This window comes from Plectropomus leopardus, chromosome 18 (assembly GCF_008729295.1).
Source record: "Plectropomus leopardus isolate mb chromosome 18, YSFRI_Pleo_2.0, whole genome shotgun sequence".
NCBI lineage: Eukaryota > Metazoa > Chordata > Actinopteri > Perciformes > Serranidae > Plectropomus > Plectropomus leopardus.
In genome coordinates this window covers 10,039,007-10,057,751 of record NC_056480.1, presented here as the reverse complement: position 1 = coordinate 10,057,751, position 18,745 = coordinate 10,039,007, and the positions used below count along the sequence as shown (strand labels likewise).

General features: G+C 40.8%; 2 protein-coding genes across 2 annotated transcripts; both read right to left on the bottom strand.

Moving 5' to 3' along the window:
* Window positions 1–4,204: 4,204 nt before the first annotated feature.
* On the bottom strand, window positions 4,205–5,751 carry s100s (S100 calcium binding protein S). Its single transcript, XM_042506651.1, has 3 exons — window positions 5,738–5,751; window positions 4,603–4,756; window positions 4,205–4,399 (listed from the first exon to the last, which is right to left on the bottom strand). The coding sequence occupies exons 1-3, from the start codon at window positions 5,749–5,751 to the stop codon at window positions 4,205–4,207; spliced, it is 363 nt and encodes a 120-aa protein (XP_042362585.1).
* A 2,161-nt stretch (window positions 5,752–7,912) lies between these two features.
* Window positions 7,913–17,838, bottom strand: s100u (S100 calcium binding protein U). Its single transcript, XM_042506760.1, has 3 exons — window positions 17,692–17,838; window positions 13,270–13,400; window positions 7,913–12,150 (listed from the first exon to the last, which is right to left on the bottom strand). The coding sequence occupies exons 2-3, from the start codon at window positions 13,387–13,389 to the stop codon at window positions 11,596–11,598; spliced, it is 675 nt and encodes a 224-aa protein (XP_042362694.1). The 5' UTR covers window positions 13,390–13,400; window positions 17,692–17,838; the 3' UTR covers window positions 7,913–11,595.
* Between the last annotated feature and the right edge of the window lie 907 nt (window positions 17,839–18,745).

Sequence of the window (18,745 nt, the reverse complement as noted above, 5' to 3'; positions counted from 1 at the left end):
TACCCCCAAGTGGCCACTGGAAAAAATTTAGGCTGAGCAGCTTTCCTGGGGTCCTGAAGGTGATGACAACATGACTCTTATTTCCAGGTGATTATAAACTAATGAAAACATAGTTATAAGTATTATACTTCATTTTTGCCAATATATTCCCCTAAATCCTACCCTGGACCTTTAAGGACTTGAGTGAATGTGATTAGTTACTCTCCAGTGCTGCCTGTTATATCAAAGTGTATTCTTTATAAATCTGGAGTGCCAGATCCTTGTAATTCATATGTCTCATGACTGCTCTCTGGCAGTGTGCTGCGGCCATAAGGTCTCCCTCCGCTCCTCTATCAAGATGGATTTCATGAACCTGAGGAAAGCGGGCCTTCTCAAATTCTACCCTTGAGAGAGAGAGCTACACCTGGAAAGGAGTTAATCATCACATGATATAGACCTGGAGCCATCTATGCTATTGTATACCTGAACAAGCGATTTCATTTTGCTCTCACATGTGTGCCACTCTGTTCTTATGCAGTTGCTGCTCAGGCTTTCATGACGTGATGGCTGCCTGATGGACGTGGTGGCTTGACATCTGGGTGTCGCTTGACCTGCTCTGTTGGTAACCGAAGTGTCCCTGCCTTCCTTATCAGATGCGTCAGGCCCATTGCCAGTGACATGTCCTGGCTCTGTGTCGCTCATCTCCTCTCCTCACACAGGCAGCACCTGCCACGTGTGATCCATCAGCCTAGACTCTAGCCTTTTAGCCTGAAACGACTCACCTTGTAAGGTCAGGCGTGGCTTTAGATACTGTTTGCAGTATGTCTTCCAGCCATTGTTTGTCCAAGTGTGGCTGAAGAGGCCATGTGACTGAAAATTAAGTAACTGCCCCAGAGCATAACTCCTGGTGGATGCCTATCTCGCCTTGTCTTGCAGCTGCACTGAAGTTATGAGCCCAAAATTAATTGTGCAAACATGAGCCTCCTCTGGTTAACGCCATACAAAATCCAACTGGAATTTCATTGCCTTTAACAAGTACTAAATTTGAATACAAAATAAATATATAGTCTAAAATATGCACACTTATTATAGCTGAAAGGACATGGAATTTTTAATAAATGTCCACTTTTTAAGTAATTTAAGTAAAAAAAAAAGAAACGATACAAGAAAAGTTTGGGAAATAAATGTAAATTGTGTGAAGAATTTTCTTTCTTCTTTGCTATCCCATCTATCATATCATGACCACTCATTGTGGAAGACTACTGGGCTACATGAGAAATGTACAAATGCTACATATCAGTGGTGTGCAGAAACATATAATTCCAACAGTCATTCTGGCAATTGGGTTTGGTGCCATATTAGTACTTTTGAGAAGAGAATTTGAATGTTTCTTCCATCACTGTAGGAATGTGTGTTACATGTGATTGTTGAAACCATTTACTCAGCATATTAAATAATTTTAAACTAATGCACCTGCAGTTGCCTTATTCATTGCCCTTTTGTAATTTTAGAAAGTTGCTGATTATTTTCTATGAGGTGTTTTTGCGGTCTTTTGTCCTACATGAAAAGAACTGTTTTATTGCTCCTTTGAAAACCAGAAAACAGGTAGCCGAGGCTGTTAACAGTCATCACAGGTTGTTTGTTTGCCCTCTGGCTACAACAGGGTTAACAGTCTTGAACACTGTTTTGTTTTGAATTGTTTACCTATCTGCGGGGCAAGTACTTCAAGCTCAAATATTCAAACCGCCCAATCAGAGGACGCATTCAGAGAACACAGCAGGGCTGAGGAATGAAAGCAGATAGCACGGACCCCGCCCATAGATGCAGGCTGACCTGGAGTCAGTTTCTTACAGTAATATTGCGGAAGGTAAGAAGAGGAGGCTCATCAGTGTTCAAGCACAATTACACCAAAGAGTTAATGTCTCTGGTTGAAAGGAGAGGATCAGTGATTCAGCATTTCTTCTTTCAAACTGACGAGCAGCTGTAAAAGCCAATGACGTGGAAGAAGATGTGTTGATTTACCGATCTGTGTGTGCTTGCATGTCTGTGTCAGTGTGTGTGTGTGTGTGTGTGTGTGTTAGACACCGGGGGATAGTAAGTGTGTTAACAGTCACAGCAACTTGAACATTCCTCTGTGATTATACCACTGCTTTCCAAGTTACATACTTTACTAATGCACTCCATAAATTGGATTCACTCCCCACCAATGCAGCCCTTCCTTCATTCACAAACACATGCAGACACACACATGCACACGAACACCCTTTATCTACCATTACACCCTCTCTCTTTCTCTTTCTATCTCTATCTTTCTCTCCTCCCTCTGTCTCTTTCTCTTTTGAAGAAGTTTTCTATGCCGATCCAAGTTAAACATCTGGGTCAGCTTATATCTAGTGGAACAAGACTTGCAGGATATTGTTGGCAGGATGTGTGAGCTGGAGCAGTTTACTCTGTGGGAATCCCCAATACACACACACACACACACACACACACACACACACAAACAGCGAGAGAGAGAGAGAGAGAGAGAGACACACACGGACGCTCACACACCAACACACTCACAGTTTGCTGGCATTGTCTGTCTCTGCGCCATTCAACTTGATTTCCAGGTGCAGTGATTCATGTCAATGAATGCTTGTGCAGCAATATGTGAAACCAAAACGCACCACAATGAGTAGCTGGTTATATGCAATGTTTAATATTTTTGAAGAATGCATTGGTTATTACCAAAAAGGATTACAAAATATGCACAAGAAAAAGGGGATAAATTATAATGTTCAACGCTGAGTACATACAATAATATGATAATCTGTAATATATGTTCACAAATTATTCATGTGCAAGAAGTGCTCAAACATCCTGGTGTGCGTTCTGCAAAACTTCCTTTTCAGTGCATTATTCAAAACATACAAGAAACTGACAAACTGTTAAATGTTGAAGTAGGGGAGAGCGGGGTCAGTTGGGACAGGGGGACAGTGCATTTCTAGCCAGTTAGACAGCAACTATGCCTATTCTTTCAGGATAATATAATATGCAGGCGGTCAACCGGACAGCACATGACGTGGCAGTATGATACATGGACGGGCACTGTTGGTTGATAATGTGGCCCGACAGAACCTGTTATGGCCATATCATATGCCGCTGGACGGTGGCAGGTTGAAACACAGCTGGTAATAATGTTATATAAGGAGAAGGTCCCTATTGGGCAGGGAGGCAGGAGGGGGGCCCAACAAACCACAGATTGTCACCTGGGTGCCTGGTGTTCGCATCCCGTATCGATGTAATGCCAAACTGTGATTTTTTTTAAACTAACCACATGCTTTTGTTGCCTAATCCTAACCATGTGCTTTTGTTGACATCCTGGCGGTAGTTGCAGCATCCCTGAACGTAAACATCAGACGCAGTAGGATACCTAATATGTTGACGTAAAAGTCGACATGTTAGTCGACAAGTTTGACAACTTGGGAGGTGAATGTGTTGATCATCCACCATGCTCATACTCAGCCACACCTTCACTTGCAACCTGGAAGTGCTGACCTAATAAATATTGTTTGTATTTATGAGCTGAACTTCAGTAATTTATGAAAATAGAATAATATAACAAATTTTTTTCAAAGTGTAGATATAAGGTGTTCAAGTTTAAACTGCAATCAATTTTTCAATTTAACAGATTTTTTTATGCCCAGAACAAGGTGTCCCAACTGTCCCAGCAAGGCAGAATTTGGGGTAAATTCCCTCCTTGTATATTATCAGAAATGTGCCTTTCACATTTAGGTTAGGCTGAAAACTTGATAAATTGTTTGCAGACACCTGTATCTTTTCTGGGATTAAATTATTTGTATTGTTGTTCAAGCAGTTTTTGAGAAATGGAGGGTTATTTCATGTCCGTACATAAATGTCCCCACCAACCCCGCTCTCCTCTATACCCTGTTCTGTATGTAAAGTCGCTCCCTGCTTTGAGTGCAACTAGCTCCGGATTTGCTGTGGTATGACAAACAGTTAGAAAATTCCTGCTGAGTGTCCCCGTGTGCTGTGAACCCACAAACTATCTGCTGGGCTGCTTCCCTCATGTTTAGTTTACAAATTGCATAAGACAAAAATCCAGCGCAACTCTGTCCTCTTTCTCTCACAGTTCTCCCCCCTCCTTCTCCTTCCCTTCTCCTTCTTTCCACCTCTCCCTCCCACCCACTTTTCTCCCCCCCTCTTCCTCTCTTGCATTGATTCAAGCCTTCTTCTCCGCCGACTCGCCTTTGTCATCTTTCGGTTTCTCATCTGTTTTGCAATCCAGGAAGAAGTCGTTGCAGGCGACGGTAAGGGCGCCCATCAGTATGATGAACTCGGTGAAGTCCACCTCCCCGTCGTTGTTGGCGTCCAAGTCGTTCATCACCTTCTCAACCGCTTCATTATCTTTGGAGCCCTGTCCGAGAGGGGGAACAGAGAGAGAGGCAGAGTTAAGAATGTGTGCTCTGTGATGAGTGTGTGTGGGCACTGCTGCACAAGCTTGTCTGAACTTGTGCGTCTGAGTATGTGAGCGCATAACTCCACTCACATATTTGCAAACTGCATCAGTGCGTTAGTGTACAACCGCATATTTGCCTCCTCACACACTCTGTCTCTTACCCCTAAGTAAGTCCCCAGCTCCTCTAGTAGCAGCTCCTTCAGCTCCCCCCTGCTCAGCGTGTACTTGTCGCCTTCCTTCCCAGAGTACTTGTGGAAGGTCTTTATGAGCATCTGCATGGCACTCTCCAGGTTGGAACTGGGCTCCTTGGACATGCTGGAAAAGGTAGCAGGTCAAAAGGTCAGAGTCTGTCACAAAATGCCCGCTCCAGCCCCAGCTGCATGTGCGGTCACATGGCAGACAAGAGTGGAGCCACCTCCAAGTCAAGGTGATAGTTGGAGAGGTAGATTGACGGAAGTTCGGAAGGAGAGAGGTTTTCCCATTTCTACAGGTTGAATAGTGCATGTAAGTGCAGAGGCTACTGACCCTAATTTAAGTAGTGTGGTCACTGTGTGTGCCAAGGGCATAGGTTTTGTTTCATTACCATGGGGGAGTGCATATGAAAGAGGAGGTTTTGGGGTCATCTGAAATTTTCATTATCAAACACTATTTATGCACCAATTTATGCCTTTTCTGCATGAATTTAGGTGTATATGTTTTTCATCCTCTGAAACATCACTTTCAGAAGCATCTAAATCTTTAAACTCTGAGAAAGTTGGTTTGATTTCTTTCATAGCGAAAAAGGCACTGAGCATCTTGGTAAGAAATGTTCCACAAATTGAAATTAATTAACAGATTTCTTGGGACAATTTTCCAGAGAACTATATTTGTAACTATGAAAATTCTATATTTTTTAAATTTTGTTATTATTATCATTTCTAATTTTATTTTCACAGAATTATTTTTAATATTTACTAACACTTCTTTCCAGTTTATTTCCCTGTTTTGTTTTGTTTATTTTCTGTGCAATTTTTCCAGGCAATTTTCTTGTAATTTTTTTTACTCATTTCTCACCCGTTACATTGCTCATTGCCCTCCTCCCATGTTTTTGAAAGAAATCAGGCCAATTTGCTCAGGGTTCAAAAGGTTAGTCATGTCAAAATAAAAGTTCTCTGCAACCTTTCATGTTTTTATTGCATTCCCCCAAAATCTACGCCCGTGGTGTGTGTGTGACCTTACTGGGTTTTACATCTCAGAAGTTTGTATGGGAAAGATGGAGGATAGCGTTGGAAAAGCTTTTTGAACAATCTTACACACATTGTGTCCGGCATCTTGGAGCTTCCTTTGCTGGACTTGTGGAGAGACTGCACACACAGACACAGATAAGTCACTGTCAATTAGAAAAGCACTCTTCATGTCACCTCAGAGACAGTCAACATTTGCGCTGTTTTGAAAGTCCACTCTTTGGGTTATCACTCTTGCGAGCTGAATGAGTAATGCATGCAACAATTAACACTGTGGTATCGGTGAAAAGTGGTTTCAGTGTTGAGCATGTTCTCAGTCTGTTGATCGTGTAACAACCGCATCATTCAAGATAAAAGCCGGGAGAGAAACACAAAACTTGACTGCAGCCGAGTAACCTGAGGCGGCAGCGTACTGTATACTCTTACTCGTGCTTACAGGCGATGGCACACTTCCGCTTTCACTCAGTCACATGCAATCTTCATCCTCTTGTTCGAAGTTTACAACTCTTGCAATATAAACATAAAAGTCTACAGCATTATATTGAGGCTAATCCATAAATACAGAACAATGAGGGGCACAATTAATCTGTCAGCCAATCCCTGTGCATGATTTATTAACTATCAGCTACTACAAAAGGAGACAGGGATGCTAAATGTCAGTCAGCCGGTTATTGCCTCTCGTCATGCAGCAGAGCATTGTGCCGGAGAGGTCAGAGTCAGAGGCCGTGGAGACAAAAGAGGAGGCGAGTGGACACCAAAGCTGGCTAACTGGAAAATCTATAGGGGTCATCTGTCTCGTTGACTGACACAATACAATAGGGAACCATGGCGACGAAAATGCCATCAGTAACACAATATTGACTATAATGAATATACACTATGTAAACTTGATGATGAAGCCGGGTCTATGCTGAGTGACGTGTCAAATTAAAATGTGGTACAAAAGTATAGGAAGTATAGGAAACATTGATGTAGTTACGCTTTAGTAAATCCTTGTCATACATTTTCCATACTTTAGTCTTCATTATTACCACTATATTGTCATCAAAATCCCTTTTGGCTTCACTTGTTTCATGTATAAACTCCCTACCATGCTCTTCTCAAAGCTTTCACATCAGCAGAAAGTATCTGTACAAGTAAAAAATATTTAAATAACTCCAAAAAAAGTTTGTTTCAGAGTCCTTTGCTGAGCACCCACTATTAAGTATCCTTCTGCTATGAAGGTTTTTTTGATTTTACAGCCATTTACTGCAGTTGCACAGCTGATAAAATGCTTTTAATTTACTTTACAGGTTCATTAGATACAGAGGAGAAAGTGCAGTGAAGAAACCCCCTCCATGCTGTCTGTCTTACCTGAGTGCTGATGGAGGGCCTCCTTTGTGTCTGAAGAGGTGCAGGGGACTGAGCCAAGGCAGAGATGGATGGGGAGAGAGTTTGCCAGTGGCTTAAATATCAGCTGCCCTTCTTCTGCCTCCTCCTCCAACCCCCCCCCCCCACGCAAGCCCGTTCACATTTACATACTTCTGTTTCTCTCTCATGTTGCTGGTTCTCTTTCTCCATCACACACACACACACACACACAAACACACACACACACACAAGGGAGTAGGTTAGGTTTCAACATCAGTGGACACACATGTGAAATGGGGGTTTGGGGATTGAGCATCAAACACCTAATTTCCTGCATGAATTTTTATGCACCAATTTGTGCCTTCTCTGCATCCATTTATTATTTTTCTATCTTCTTTTTTCTTTTTAAAAAAAAGGATTAAGGTAAAAGGATGAAACACTGTGCAATGAGAAGCCAAAATGGCTTATAGAGATAGTGCCCCTTTTAATTAACTATAATTGTTCAAAAAAAGAAAAAAAGCTAAATGGCATACTTGATCAAAATAGAGGACTAAGCAGTAATAAAAAGTTGATTGTTTTGATTTTTTTGTTGCAAATTTTCAAGTAATATTTTTGTTCTTTTTGATAATTTCTTGCTAGTTTTTGGGTCAATTCTTCTTGAGTTGCTCATTGCCTTCATCCCATATGTTTAAAAGAAATTAAACCAAATTGCCCAGGTTTTAAAGGGTTAACTAAAGTATCGCACTGAATATCTTGTATTCCCCTGCAGAATACAGGGGAATACACTGTATTCTACAGGGGAATTTAATACACTGTTGAAATAAATATGGTAGTGACACCATAATATAACAAGATTCTTGCAAGTAACAGAACATAAAGCAGGCCACGCTCATAAAAATATGTTATCGTCACAGTTTTATTCAATATTAGCCATTACACATGTTACATAGAATTAGCAAAAATGATACAGCATTACATATGTAGTTGAAATACTAGCATAGTGGAGTTTACTGGACATGACAGTGGACTGAAACGAGTCCAGCTGCTTAACACACACACCCTCTAGTACTTGGCAGGAAATAAACAGAACACACAATGATGAAAGCCTGCACAATATCCTGGGAATGGTCCCATAATCACAAACACTTTTACCCAAAAGCACATCCATACACTTGTATGTACACTTATTATATCCGCTGGGGGGGGGATTCTACAACACAGGCGTTTTATCTTCATCTACTGTGTCACAGAATGAATGAAACTTATTGTGTGTCAATGAAAAATCTGTCTGCAAACACTCCCTGCTGCAAATCTGCTGTGTTTTGTTCCAGCATGTTTTTAATCTACACAGAGTTAGGGTTGGGTGGGGTTCACACTATGGGACAGTAACAAAAAACTTCCAGCGCAGACAGCTCGACCGAGAAAAACGTAGATCTCACAATTCACTCCATCCATCCGACTTTCCAAATAGGTCAAAAGAAAGCATTAGCTACGATAGAATAACTTCCAGATGATGTTTTATTTAGATCTGTTCATGCCAAATCCAGAAATCAGTTGTGCAAGACATTCTGAAAGTGAATTTTACTTAATCCAGTTTCTTTTTCACCATACTTTTACTTATGATGATTGATTGAGAGCAAGGAAAGAACATAAAGATGCACAAATGCATGCCTGGCCTAAGAGGAATAGCAAAAAGGTACAGTATGCATCTATACCTAAACATATCTATATAGATATGTAGACATACAAGATGCAAAGAGGCCTATGTGCATGATGAACAAAAAGCTGGCTGTAGATGGTGCAAGAGAGTGATATGTTTCCATTATTCACAGGAAGTACCATGATTAGAAAATGTTTTGATATAAAAAGAATATCATTTTTAATAAAAGAAATAATAGTAATATAACCTAAATAGCCAAAGAAGTCAAATAAGTTTGTTAGTAACAGAGCATGCAGGAAACACTATGCACTTGTAAGAATACTACGAGTATAAAGGCTGAGCAGAGTGAGTTTTAAATGAGAGAGTATTTACAATGGGAGTGTCGCAGCGAGGCAGGGTGACCACATGACTCAGGTTTATTTGTCTTGCCCATTTTGCTGCTGAGCAGTTTGAAGTGCCAGGTGCTGCCACAGTGCATAAGGTGCACATTTGGTAGCATGCCCAAAATGTTTGTTTGCCCTACGCACTGTGCGAGCTGGCCAGGGTGAGATATAGCATAGCAGGGCCTGGCTGCAACATGAGCCTTTTTCTCATGGCTGCATTATTGATGATGAGACAATTTACAAATCATTAAATTGTAATTAACAAATTGCATATAATGTGACAAAGGTTTTTTTTTTTTTCAAGTGATTTCCATAGTGGTCCTAACAAGAAAGAGTTAGATTAAGAAGTTAAATATAAAGAGGCCGTGTCGAACTTAAATATTTGGCCACAATAATTCCAATACAATGTAAATACTAAAAACTTTCTTATATCATGCAACATCTTATGTTTTAGTCTGTTGTAAAAGATCACACCACAAAGATTTATATTGATGGCTCAGTATTCTTTTTTTTTCTGCTTAAAAACCTCCCTCTGACACTACCATCTCATCTGATGGGCAGGATCACTGGAGCCCGGGATTACTTTTATGTAATTGTTGTGTCCCAGGGTGTGTTACCCATCAAATGCCTAATCCAGTAGTTGCCCAATGCCTGTGACTCAAGGATCCAGTTGCAGGTCAACAGGGTCTTTAAACTGAGGGTGTGACTGACAAACACGCAATCAAGCCTGAACAACTGGTGCAAAAACCAGCAGAAAGCAAGCAACAATTAGCAAGTTTCGGTCACTTCATTCAGTGCTACCAAGGGTCACTCCAGAAAATGTACCGTCCTGCACATTTATGGATCAATAACCACTGAAATGCCATTTAGTTTGGAAGCCACACAACAAATAAAAAAGCACCAATTGTACTGTAAAGTACTTGAGATGTAAACTGCCACCAGGTGACACCTGTTATGGGCTTTCTTCTTTGTTCTTCTCTACCACTTCTAATCTAGGTGGATTAGGTTGCATGAACACCTACTCTGGCCGACACCTATAGTCACCAGCCCACTCCCATGGGACTATTTTGGGCTCCCTTTTGACCATAAGGGTCCTTTGGTGTGGATTCCCTTCACGAACCTTAATTATTTAGCCGAGGGCTACGCTTGATCTTCCAGTTTCTAATAGGCTACATGGCTGACTACAAGTATGAGGAATATACTGTAAAATCCAAATGAAGTGAACCTCTCTGGGAATTACAGATTTTTTTAAAAAAAAGAGACAGATAGGCCATAAAGTAGACTAGAAAGAGAGAGATGAGGGTGGAGTAATGCAAAGCTTCAGCAAAACAATTTGTTTATTGTCATGCCAACTCAGCTCCATAGTAATGTGAGTTAAAAAAATGAAAATGTAAAAGATTCATTTGACGTTAGTGTTAATGACAGATTTTCATGCAACCATTATGGGAAAAGTTTGACATTTTGGGTTAATTATTAGCTTTCTTGCTGAGAGTAAGATGAGAAGTTTGATACTGGAAACAATTAGCTTGGTTATGCTAACAAATCCCCCTACATTTTGCTAATTTAGATTAAGATTCAACTGCCCCAGACAGAGATAGCCTTTAGCATGTTAATTTTTAAACTTTGAAGGTAGTAGTTGGTAGATTTTGTTAAGCTGGAACAAAGCCATGCTAGCTCCTTTCAGCCTTCATGCTAAAATATGAAGCTACAGCTGCCGATTAGCTTAACATAAACATCGGAAACTGAAAAACAGCTAGCGCAGCACATATAAGGTTCACTAATTAGAGTGTTATATCTTGCTGTTAAACAAATACTGAAGATTAAACTGCCAAATTTGTTAGTTTTAGAGGTACAAGTTGGTGGATTCTGTAACATTTGAACAGAGCCATGCTAACTGTTTTACCCTGTTTCTGTCTTTGTGCTACAATGAGCTAACCGGCTAACGGTAACTTCATACTCAATGGACACATATAAGAATAGTGTATAACATTTGATCAAACTCTTTGCAGGAAAACTAATGACCATGTTTCCCAAAATTGTCAAATTATTCCAATAAAAAGACCCAGATAAAGATAAAAGTTGGGGGAGGACGGTATTTGAACTAAACATCTTTGCTGCAGTAACACTTTAGTCACATGTGTCAGTGTGCTGCTGCAAGTAAATCATATTTTGCAGTAAAGTTTTCACAGGGATATGGCATGCATATGATAGTGTATGTCTGCATGCTATCATATTATCATAATGAGGTAAATGTGCTATATAGTGGGATGCACATGCTGTACATATGAACAGAGTGGTAACTAGTAGTACAAAGCAATGATTCTACTGTCATGTCATGTATTTTTTCTAACATATTTAAGATTTTTTTTTCAGAGCTGGGTTTGTAGTGTTTGAGTTTATAATGATAATTTCAATGTTGGTTGTATTTTAAAAACTTTAGTGGCTTACTGACTTTTTTGGCATTAGTGTTGTGTTTTGTGTAGTGTTGAATGTAAGCATGTAGTGTGATTTCTTTATTGTGTAAGAATGGATTGTCCCCTATGAGGTCGCCTCCTCTATCTTCTTCTCCACTTCTTCGTCCACAGCTGCAGCCAGCTTCTCTGCAATTTCAACCACCTTTTCTGTTTCATCCTTCTTATCATCTTCTTTCACGACCACGACCACTTCCCCTCCTGCTGCTGCCTCCTCCAATGCCGCCGCCACTACTGCTGCCGCTACCTCAGGCTGCGTATCCCCCTCTGACTTTATTTCTACCGTTTCTACCACTGTTTCTACCGTTCCATCTGCCTTTTCCTCTACCGTTACTACAGAAACTGCTTCTACCTTTGCCTCTTCATTTGCTTCTGGCTTCGCTTCTTCCTTGACCTCTGCATTTGCTTCTGGCTTCTCCTCCTCTTTGTCCGGGGTGCTTTGTGCCACCTGTCCGGACGCAGCATTTTGGGCAGGCTCCTCTTTGGCGAGGTTGCGCTGCTCGCTGAGTGAGACCGCCAGGTAACCGACCAGCTTCAGGTACTCTTCGAAACCAACCTTGCCGTCGTGGTTAGCATCCAGTCCCTGGCCCATGTTGTTGACTGCCTCCTTGCTGTCTGTGTCCTGGAGAGTAGACACACACAACCATGAGACAATCAACCATGATGATTAGTAACTCTATCTGGACTCTCACTGGTGAAAACACAATACTCGATAAGTAAATGACCCTCTATCAGTAGCTCTATTTGCATTATAATGCTGATGACTGTCATTCTATCATATCGGATCACTTTCCCCAATTCACCAACTGTATATTAGGGACTGTACTTAATCGGAGGACAGAGTGGCTCGGTTTTTTTTTGTTGTTGTTTGTTTTTGTTTTTATTTTATTTTGACACTCCCCAAAGTTGTTAATATTTTCCCTTGAGCCTCCCAAAGTGATGGGAGAAAATTCATAATGTAATCTTCACCATCAGTAACCATACTTTTAAAAAGAATGGTGCCGGATGCAACAAATAAATGGTAAATAACTCAATCCACTGACACCTGGAGCGCCATCACTTTTCTTTCAGATGCCTTTTGCATAAATTTAAACCTTTGAACACTGAGCAAATTGTGTGATTTCTGTTAAAAACATGGGAAACGGCCCCATTTGGTTACAATGATGATGTTAAAACCCTAAATAGGTAGCCAGTGCTGATGGAAGATGCACTTTTCTGAGAGGTGTTTAACTCTTTCAAAACCTGAGCAAATGTGCTTGATTTATTTCTAAAACATGGAACACTGTGAGCAACCTTAGGAGAAATAACCAAAAAACTTAAAAAAGTAAAAGAAAATTACTTAAAAAAAAATATACCAAAAATGAACAACAAAGACAAATGAGCAAAAGACCTGGGGAAAAAAGTGCTCAAATAATAATTATAATATTGTTTAAAAAAAAAAAAAGTAAAATATATCGTTATGATAATTATAAATATAGTTTTTTGGACATTTTTCCGTAGCATTTTGATAAAAAAAAAAAAAAAAATTCCTGAAATACTTCTTGCCACATTCTCATTGACTTTTCCCCCATGTTTCTAAAAAAAAAAAAAAAAAAAAAAAAAAAGCAAATCAATTTGCTAAGGGTTTGAAGGTCTAACCACTTGTGAGCGCATCTGCACGCAGCATGTCGATCCAGGTTTCAAAGGGTTAAATAATGCAGGTGTTGGTGATATTTCAGAGGTTCAAAGATGATTTCCTAACCGAGAGGATGTTGGAGAGCTGGCTCTTGACGAGGCTCTGGAACTGATTCTTTCCTAGACTCTCCTTTCCTTTGGTCGACTTCAGGAAGACCTTCACCACGGTCTGAATAGCAGCCTCCATGACTCCTCTCTCTGGGAAAAGGAAGAGGTCGAGACAGTGGTGTTAGACAGTTACACAGAGTAACAAACTGCAGACCGAGTGATTAAACATGTCGCTGCTGTGGCGTGCAGAGTGAGGGAGGAAGTTCCAGCATGATTCAAAACACATTCAATTGATAGGCAGTGGAAAATGAAACAGAGGATCTCCTCATGTCCCTGCGAGGCCTTTCGTTTCAGGTGTTGGGTCTAAAGCCGCAATAAGGGAGGGAGGGTGACGTTAGATAAGTGGAGAGGGTAAGAGGGAGTCTGATTGAGAGACAAGCTGTAGTGCACAATGGAAGTTCTGATCTTTGATAGGTCATCTGATCTAGTGAAGCTACCGAGGGGACTGGGCTTCAGATTACCTAAGGGATTACCTAGTCCCTGTCTGCTCTGCTCTCTCTCTCTCTTTTTTTGTCTTTCTCTCACCAGCTGTACCGGCCTCTCTCTTTCAGTGCCACTCTCTCTTCCTTTACCTGCAACTATCCCATCCTTGTTTTCACTTTGCTAGCCCTTTCTTTGATTAAAGAAGTATTTCATCGATATAAAGAAGGCCACATAAAACCACGTTGTATCTGCAGTAAAAAGGCAATAATACTTTTGAAATTGGTGCTAAATGACCAGAGAAATCAAATAAACGAGTGCTTTTGCTCAAGAGGTAGAAAACCTACGACTATGCATTGTGTCATGGGCCAGATCTTTTTTACAGTTTAACAGTTTAACGTTTAAAGATAAAACGTTTTTCTGAAGACATATCAGGCGAGAAATATGCAACTCAGTGACAGAATCTTGGTTTATATTTGATCAGCTCTGCTTAGTTTTACTGTTTGAGCTCAGTTTTTCAGCCTCCGTTTTCACTGAGCCCCCAGCAAGAGTGCCAGGCTTTGAAGCCAATTTTTTGGCCAAAAGTGGAATTACACCGTCACAAAATGCTTTGGGGCCCAGAAAGACTTTTTTCCATTGACTTACACTGGGAAAGAGACATCGATAAATCAGTGGATTTTTTTTTTTTAAGTGCGAAATGACTCATTTCACTATCAAGATTTAATACATAAAGACTGATAACATTTGGAAAGTCTAACAGAGCTGCAAGATTTAAGGTTAAAGATTAAAATTTTTGATCACCACCAAGCTAGTGAGGTGGTAAACTGGAAGTCTGCCGCAGCTCAGTGCGCATGCTCTATGGGCACTGCAGAAGATTCTGGTAGTTTCACACCGTGGAAATGGAGCTTTTTTCGCTCTATGCACTACTGAGCAGCTCTCATATGAATAAACAGGGCACCACCCCCATGCTGTATCCAGGTTTTCTTAATACATCCACGGTTTTAACTGTGCAGGCAGCAGAGTGACGCCCACTTCCTGTTCACAGACGCTCACCATTACAGCAAAAATAGGCTTTAAACTATGTTTCTGAAAACATTTAGGCAAAAAAAAAGTCAATGCAGTGCCATAATCTTGATTAATATTTGATCAGCACTGCTTGGTTTCACCATTTGATTGGATTTTGAGACACAGAAAGAGGCGGGTGTGTCTCTTGACCAGCTGTATACTCTTTGAGTACGTGGTGGTGGCAGCGGTTGGCGGGCAATATGAAAATGACAGCCTGTAGTTTGATCAACAGCCCCAAGAGCCAGCAAAACTCCTCCAAATAACGTCATTTGGGCACTGGTTAGATGGAGGAAAGTTTACCACAGTTCATCTACACATACTACCCACATAGTTTTGTTGAAAAGCTGGTTGAAAATCGGCAAAATATCCCTTTGGAGTGACTTCCTTCACAACAATTCAGAAGCCTACATAAACGTTACATGACTTAGATAGAGACAATCATAACCTGAGATGTCGACAGATGTACAGGTAATCCACAGACATTTCTCTGAGTGTAAAACATGCCAATAGGTGACAGAGCTTTGCAGGAATTCCATTCATTGCTGTCTGTGGAGCTCACTTAGACAGGAATTTACAGGCCAACTCCGAGCTAGTTTGCCCCAAAGCATCGAGAGGGATATGTTCAAAGCGACTGTACTCGTCTGTCAGCTTCAGTATTCAAATGCTGGTAGAGCAAACAACAGTTTGTGCTGGTGAGAAAACACACTGCAGACTCCTCGTCTCCACTGGGCGAGCATCTTGCTAGTGGTCGTTTGCAGACAACAAATCTCAAGTATTGAAGTGTGTGTCACACTCAGGCACGCTCCAGTCGAGCTATTTCTCCACAGCAGCGGTCACTACAAGCACATGTGGCAAATTAGGACACGAGCCTGTTAGTCTCATTAAAACATGAGCGACAGAGTGCTTTGACGCAGTCGCACAGGGCCATTAAAGGGTAAAATTTCACATGACCCTTTCCAGATTTGCTCGCTGACGTGATCTCTAACTGTCCCATTCTGCCACAACAACAGCACAATAAAACCACAAGTTTGCATGCAGTAGAGCACGGGTGGCCCTCTGGATGAATTTGGAAGGTGTGAAATTTTATAGAAGTACATTTCTCAATAACTCGATTTTATCACAGACAAAAAAAAGAGAAATTCTGATGAAAAGGTCAGTTCCCAGATTTTTTTTTTTTTGGGGGGGGGGTAGCCTTGGAAATCTCTGACAATAAACAGACACAAAAATGAGCATTTATATTGTGTAAATTTAGAAATTTAGAACCACATTTGTATCTTGAAATGACATCAGATCTTAAAACTGAGGCGCTATTAAAAAAAAACATTGCTACATAATTCTTGACAAAAATGGAAATATTTGAGTTCAGGATGTCTCAAACTACACCCATAGTAAAAATCAAGCATTTTTAAAGTATCAGAGTTTTTTTAAACTGTAAAATATCGAATGGTTTTACTGGTCCAGCCCACTTGACATCAAATTGGGCCCCTGAACTAAAATAAGTTTGACACCCCTGCAATAGAGGAGGCATTATATATTTAATTGTCAACACAGCTGTCACAATAATTTCATATGTGTGGATTCATAAAAACGGTATATTTGCCACATCTTTGAAAACATTATATCATGTATCCGGCGAACTCTATGTGATATTAGACACACAGCATGTTTTATAGGAACTTTAGGGGACTTCTTCCTGCACCGGTTGGTGACACACCCTCCAGCAGCCTGAGTACACAAGGGCCTTAACGGCTCTCTGTGCGTCCTGTCCAAAAATACCCAGCAGTTCTTCTATTGCTGGATTGACATTTATGTCCATTCTCACATTCATTATTTACCCAGAGACAATTCTTAAGGTGGTATTGCCCGCTTGGACACAGTCCCAGCACGTGCCTTAATTTTGCCAAATGCATTGCATCACCCTGCCCACGTCAGAGCCTCATCCTCTCCCACACAGGAGACAAACTGATCCCCGTTATTTGGCTTAAAGGCCCCCCAAAAAAACCCAACAAATAATTAAATGTGCATGCTTACAACCAGAGGTTTCCCGTTTCCCTCCACAGCCCAAAGGAGATTGAGTGTTACGTTTCCAAATGGGCGAACGTGATACGGTATGTGCGCAGAGTAATGACAATACTCTCGTGTGGCATAAAATATTAAAAGAGGAACAAGTTAGGATGTGGCTGCAAATTGCGGTGAGCAGACGTGCAGCGTCTTTCATCCAAATCCTCAGTTCGGTTTGAAAATATGCATATTTGATCGATGATCGTTGCGCAACACGATCAGCACCATCACCATTAACGCCATACGCTGTTTGATTTGGATAACATTGTTAAGCGGAGTTGTCATCAACCACACAGCTCCACAAAAATTCACCCAGACAGCCAAGCTGTCACTCTCCTGGGGCCCCTGTGTGGAAAAACATATTGTGCGCAAAGTGTTGATTTCGCGCAAAATTTCGCTTTTACGCGCGACCCGTATGCCAACTAGATACACAATGCTTAAGCTCAATACTGTCAGCTCAAGTCACGTCAATTTTCCATAGGCGGTTTACAATTGATCGGCAACTTGACAACTGATCCACATCAAAATATCAAATATCTTTCCGAGTGAAGGAGAGAGAGAGCATATGGCAATCAAACTCCGTCAATAAAACCGACAAAGCAAATAAAAGCATAATAAACACGAGCTATGATCAACTTTTCCAAAAGTGCAACGTGAGCCTGAAAACTTTCTGAGGGCTTGAGTCATTGAAACCCGTCCTGCAGTCAGACCGCGGCCAAGTTTCATGGGATGGCTCTCCTGCAAGACTATCGAAACGTGGCAAAAACGATGAACAAATACAACGCTTACACGCAGGAGAAACTTAAAATAATCCAGAAAGACGCATTCAACTCACCGTATACCGTCTGTGGGACAAGAGAAGTGTATAAATGTGCGCAAATTTGAGTTTCTGCCCTCTTCTCCGCCTTTCTACGCTGCTTTGAGCCCAGGGAACTTGCCAAACTAGTAGGACAGCAGAATCTCTTCCGTGATTTAGGTTTTTTTTTTCTTTCCTTAAAACTTTTCCCCCTGACAAGTCAAAGGGCGTGTACCTGGAAGAGTGAGAGGGAGAAGTGGGAATGTGGAAGAGCGCGGCTCTAACTGTCAGGAAAAGGGAGTGAAAGTGTATCAAAACACTTATAGTTGTTTTTTTATTGGAATTATCTTTGGCTCACGGGCCAGCTGTTTCGCGTCATGTGTGATTTGCGCAGTTTCACGCCAGCTAGCCAGGCTCGAGGCTTTGGAGCGGCTTCATCTGCAGGGACGAGGAGACAGGGCGGGTGGGATTACTTCATCTGCACAAGGCTCTGTAGCTTTCGAAACTATTTCACTTATTAATCGCAGAAAGAAAACTTATCATCCACGATCTTGCAAACCTTTCTAGGGAGGATCGTCAATTAAAAGCCATGTTAAAAGGACATAAATTCAAAATGCACTTGTGATTTGCACAAAAAAAGTAACAAATATGAACAAAATCAGAATTTTCTTCTACAAAAAAAAACTATTAAAACCGATGGTGGAAGAAGTATTTAGATCATTTGCTCAAGTGAAAGTACTAATATCACATACTTATAAGTTAAAGTCCTGTATTCAAAACCACAAGTGGTTTTGAGGGGTGGATCCAGGGGACATGTTCCCCTCAGTATTAAGAACATTTGTATTTGTATCCTCCTATAAGTGGCAGAGAGTTTTTATTTTGATAAAAATTAAAGCTATTTGCACCATAAATTGATGCAGAAAAGACACAAAATGCAGCATTAAAATCAGCAGAATAGAGGAGATTAAGAGGTTGTTTTTTTGTACTATGTCCCAGATGGCTTTCCCCTGTCATTTTCTCTTACTCTATTACTCTGCACTCCACTATTAATATTTTATTAATCTTTTTGGATGTCAGAAAGGGTGGGGGAGGG

Excerpts from the sequence above, each read along its gene's own strand:
- s100s (XM_042506651.1), bottom strand. Across the intron at positions 4,400-4,602 it reads AGCTGGGGACTTACTTAGGG|GGCTCCAAAGATAATGAAGC; the intron begins GTAAGAGACAGA and ends CCTCTCGGACAG.
- s100u (XM_042506760.1), bottom strand. The coding sequence starts at position 13,389 with ATGGAGGCTGCTATTCAGACCGTGGTGAAGGTCTTCCTGAAGTCGACC. Across the intron at positions 12,151-13,269 it reads AGCTCTCCAACATCCTCTCG|GACACAGACAGCAAGGAGGC; the intron begins GTTAGGAAATCA and ends TCTACTCTCCAG.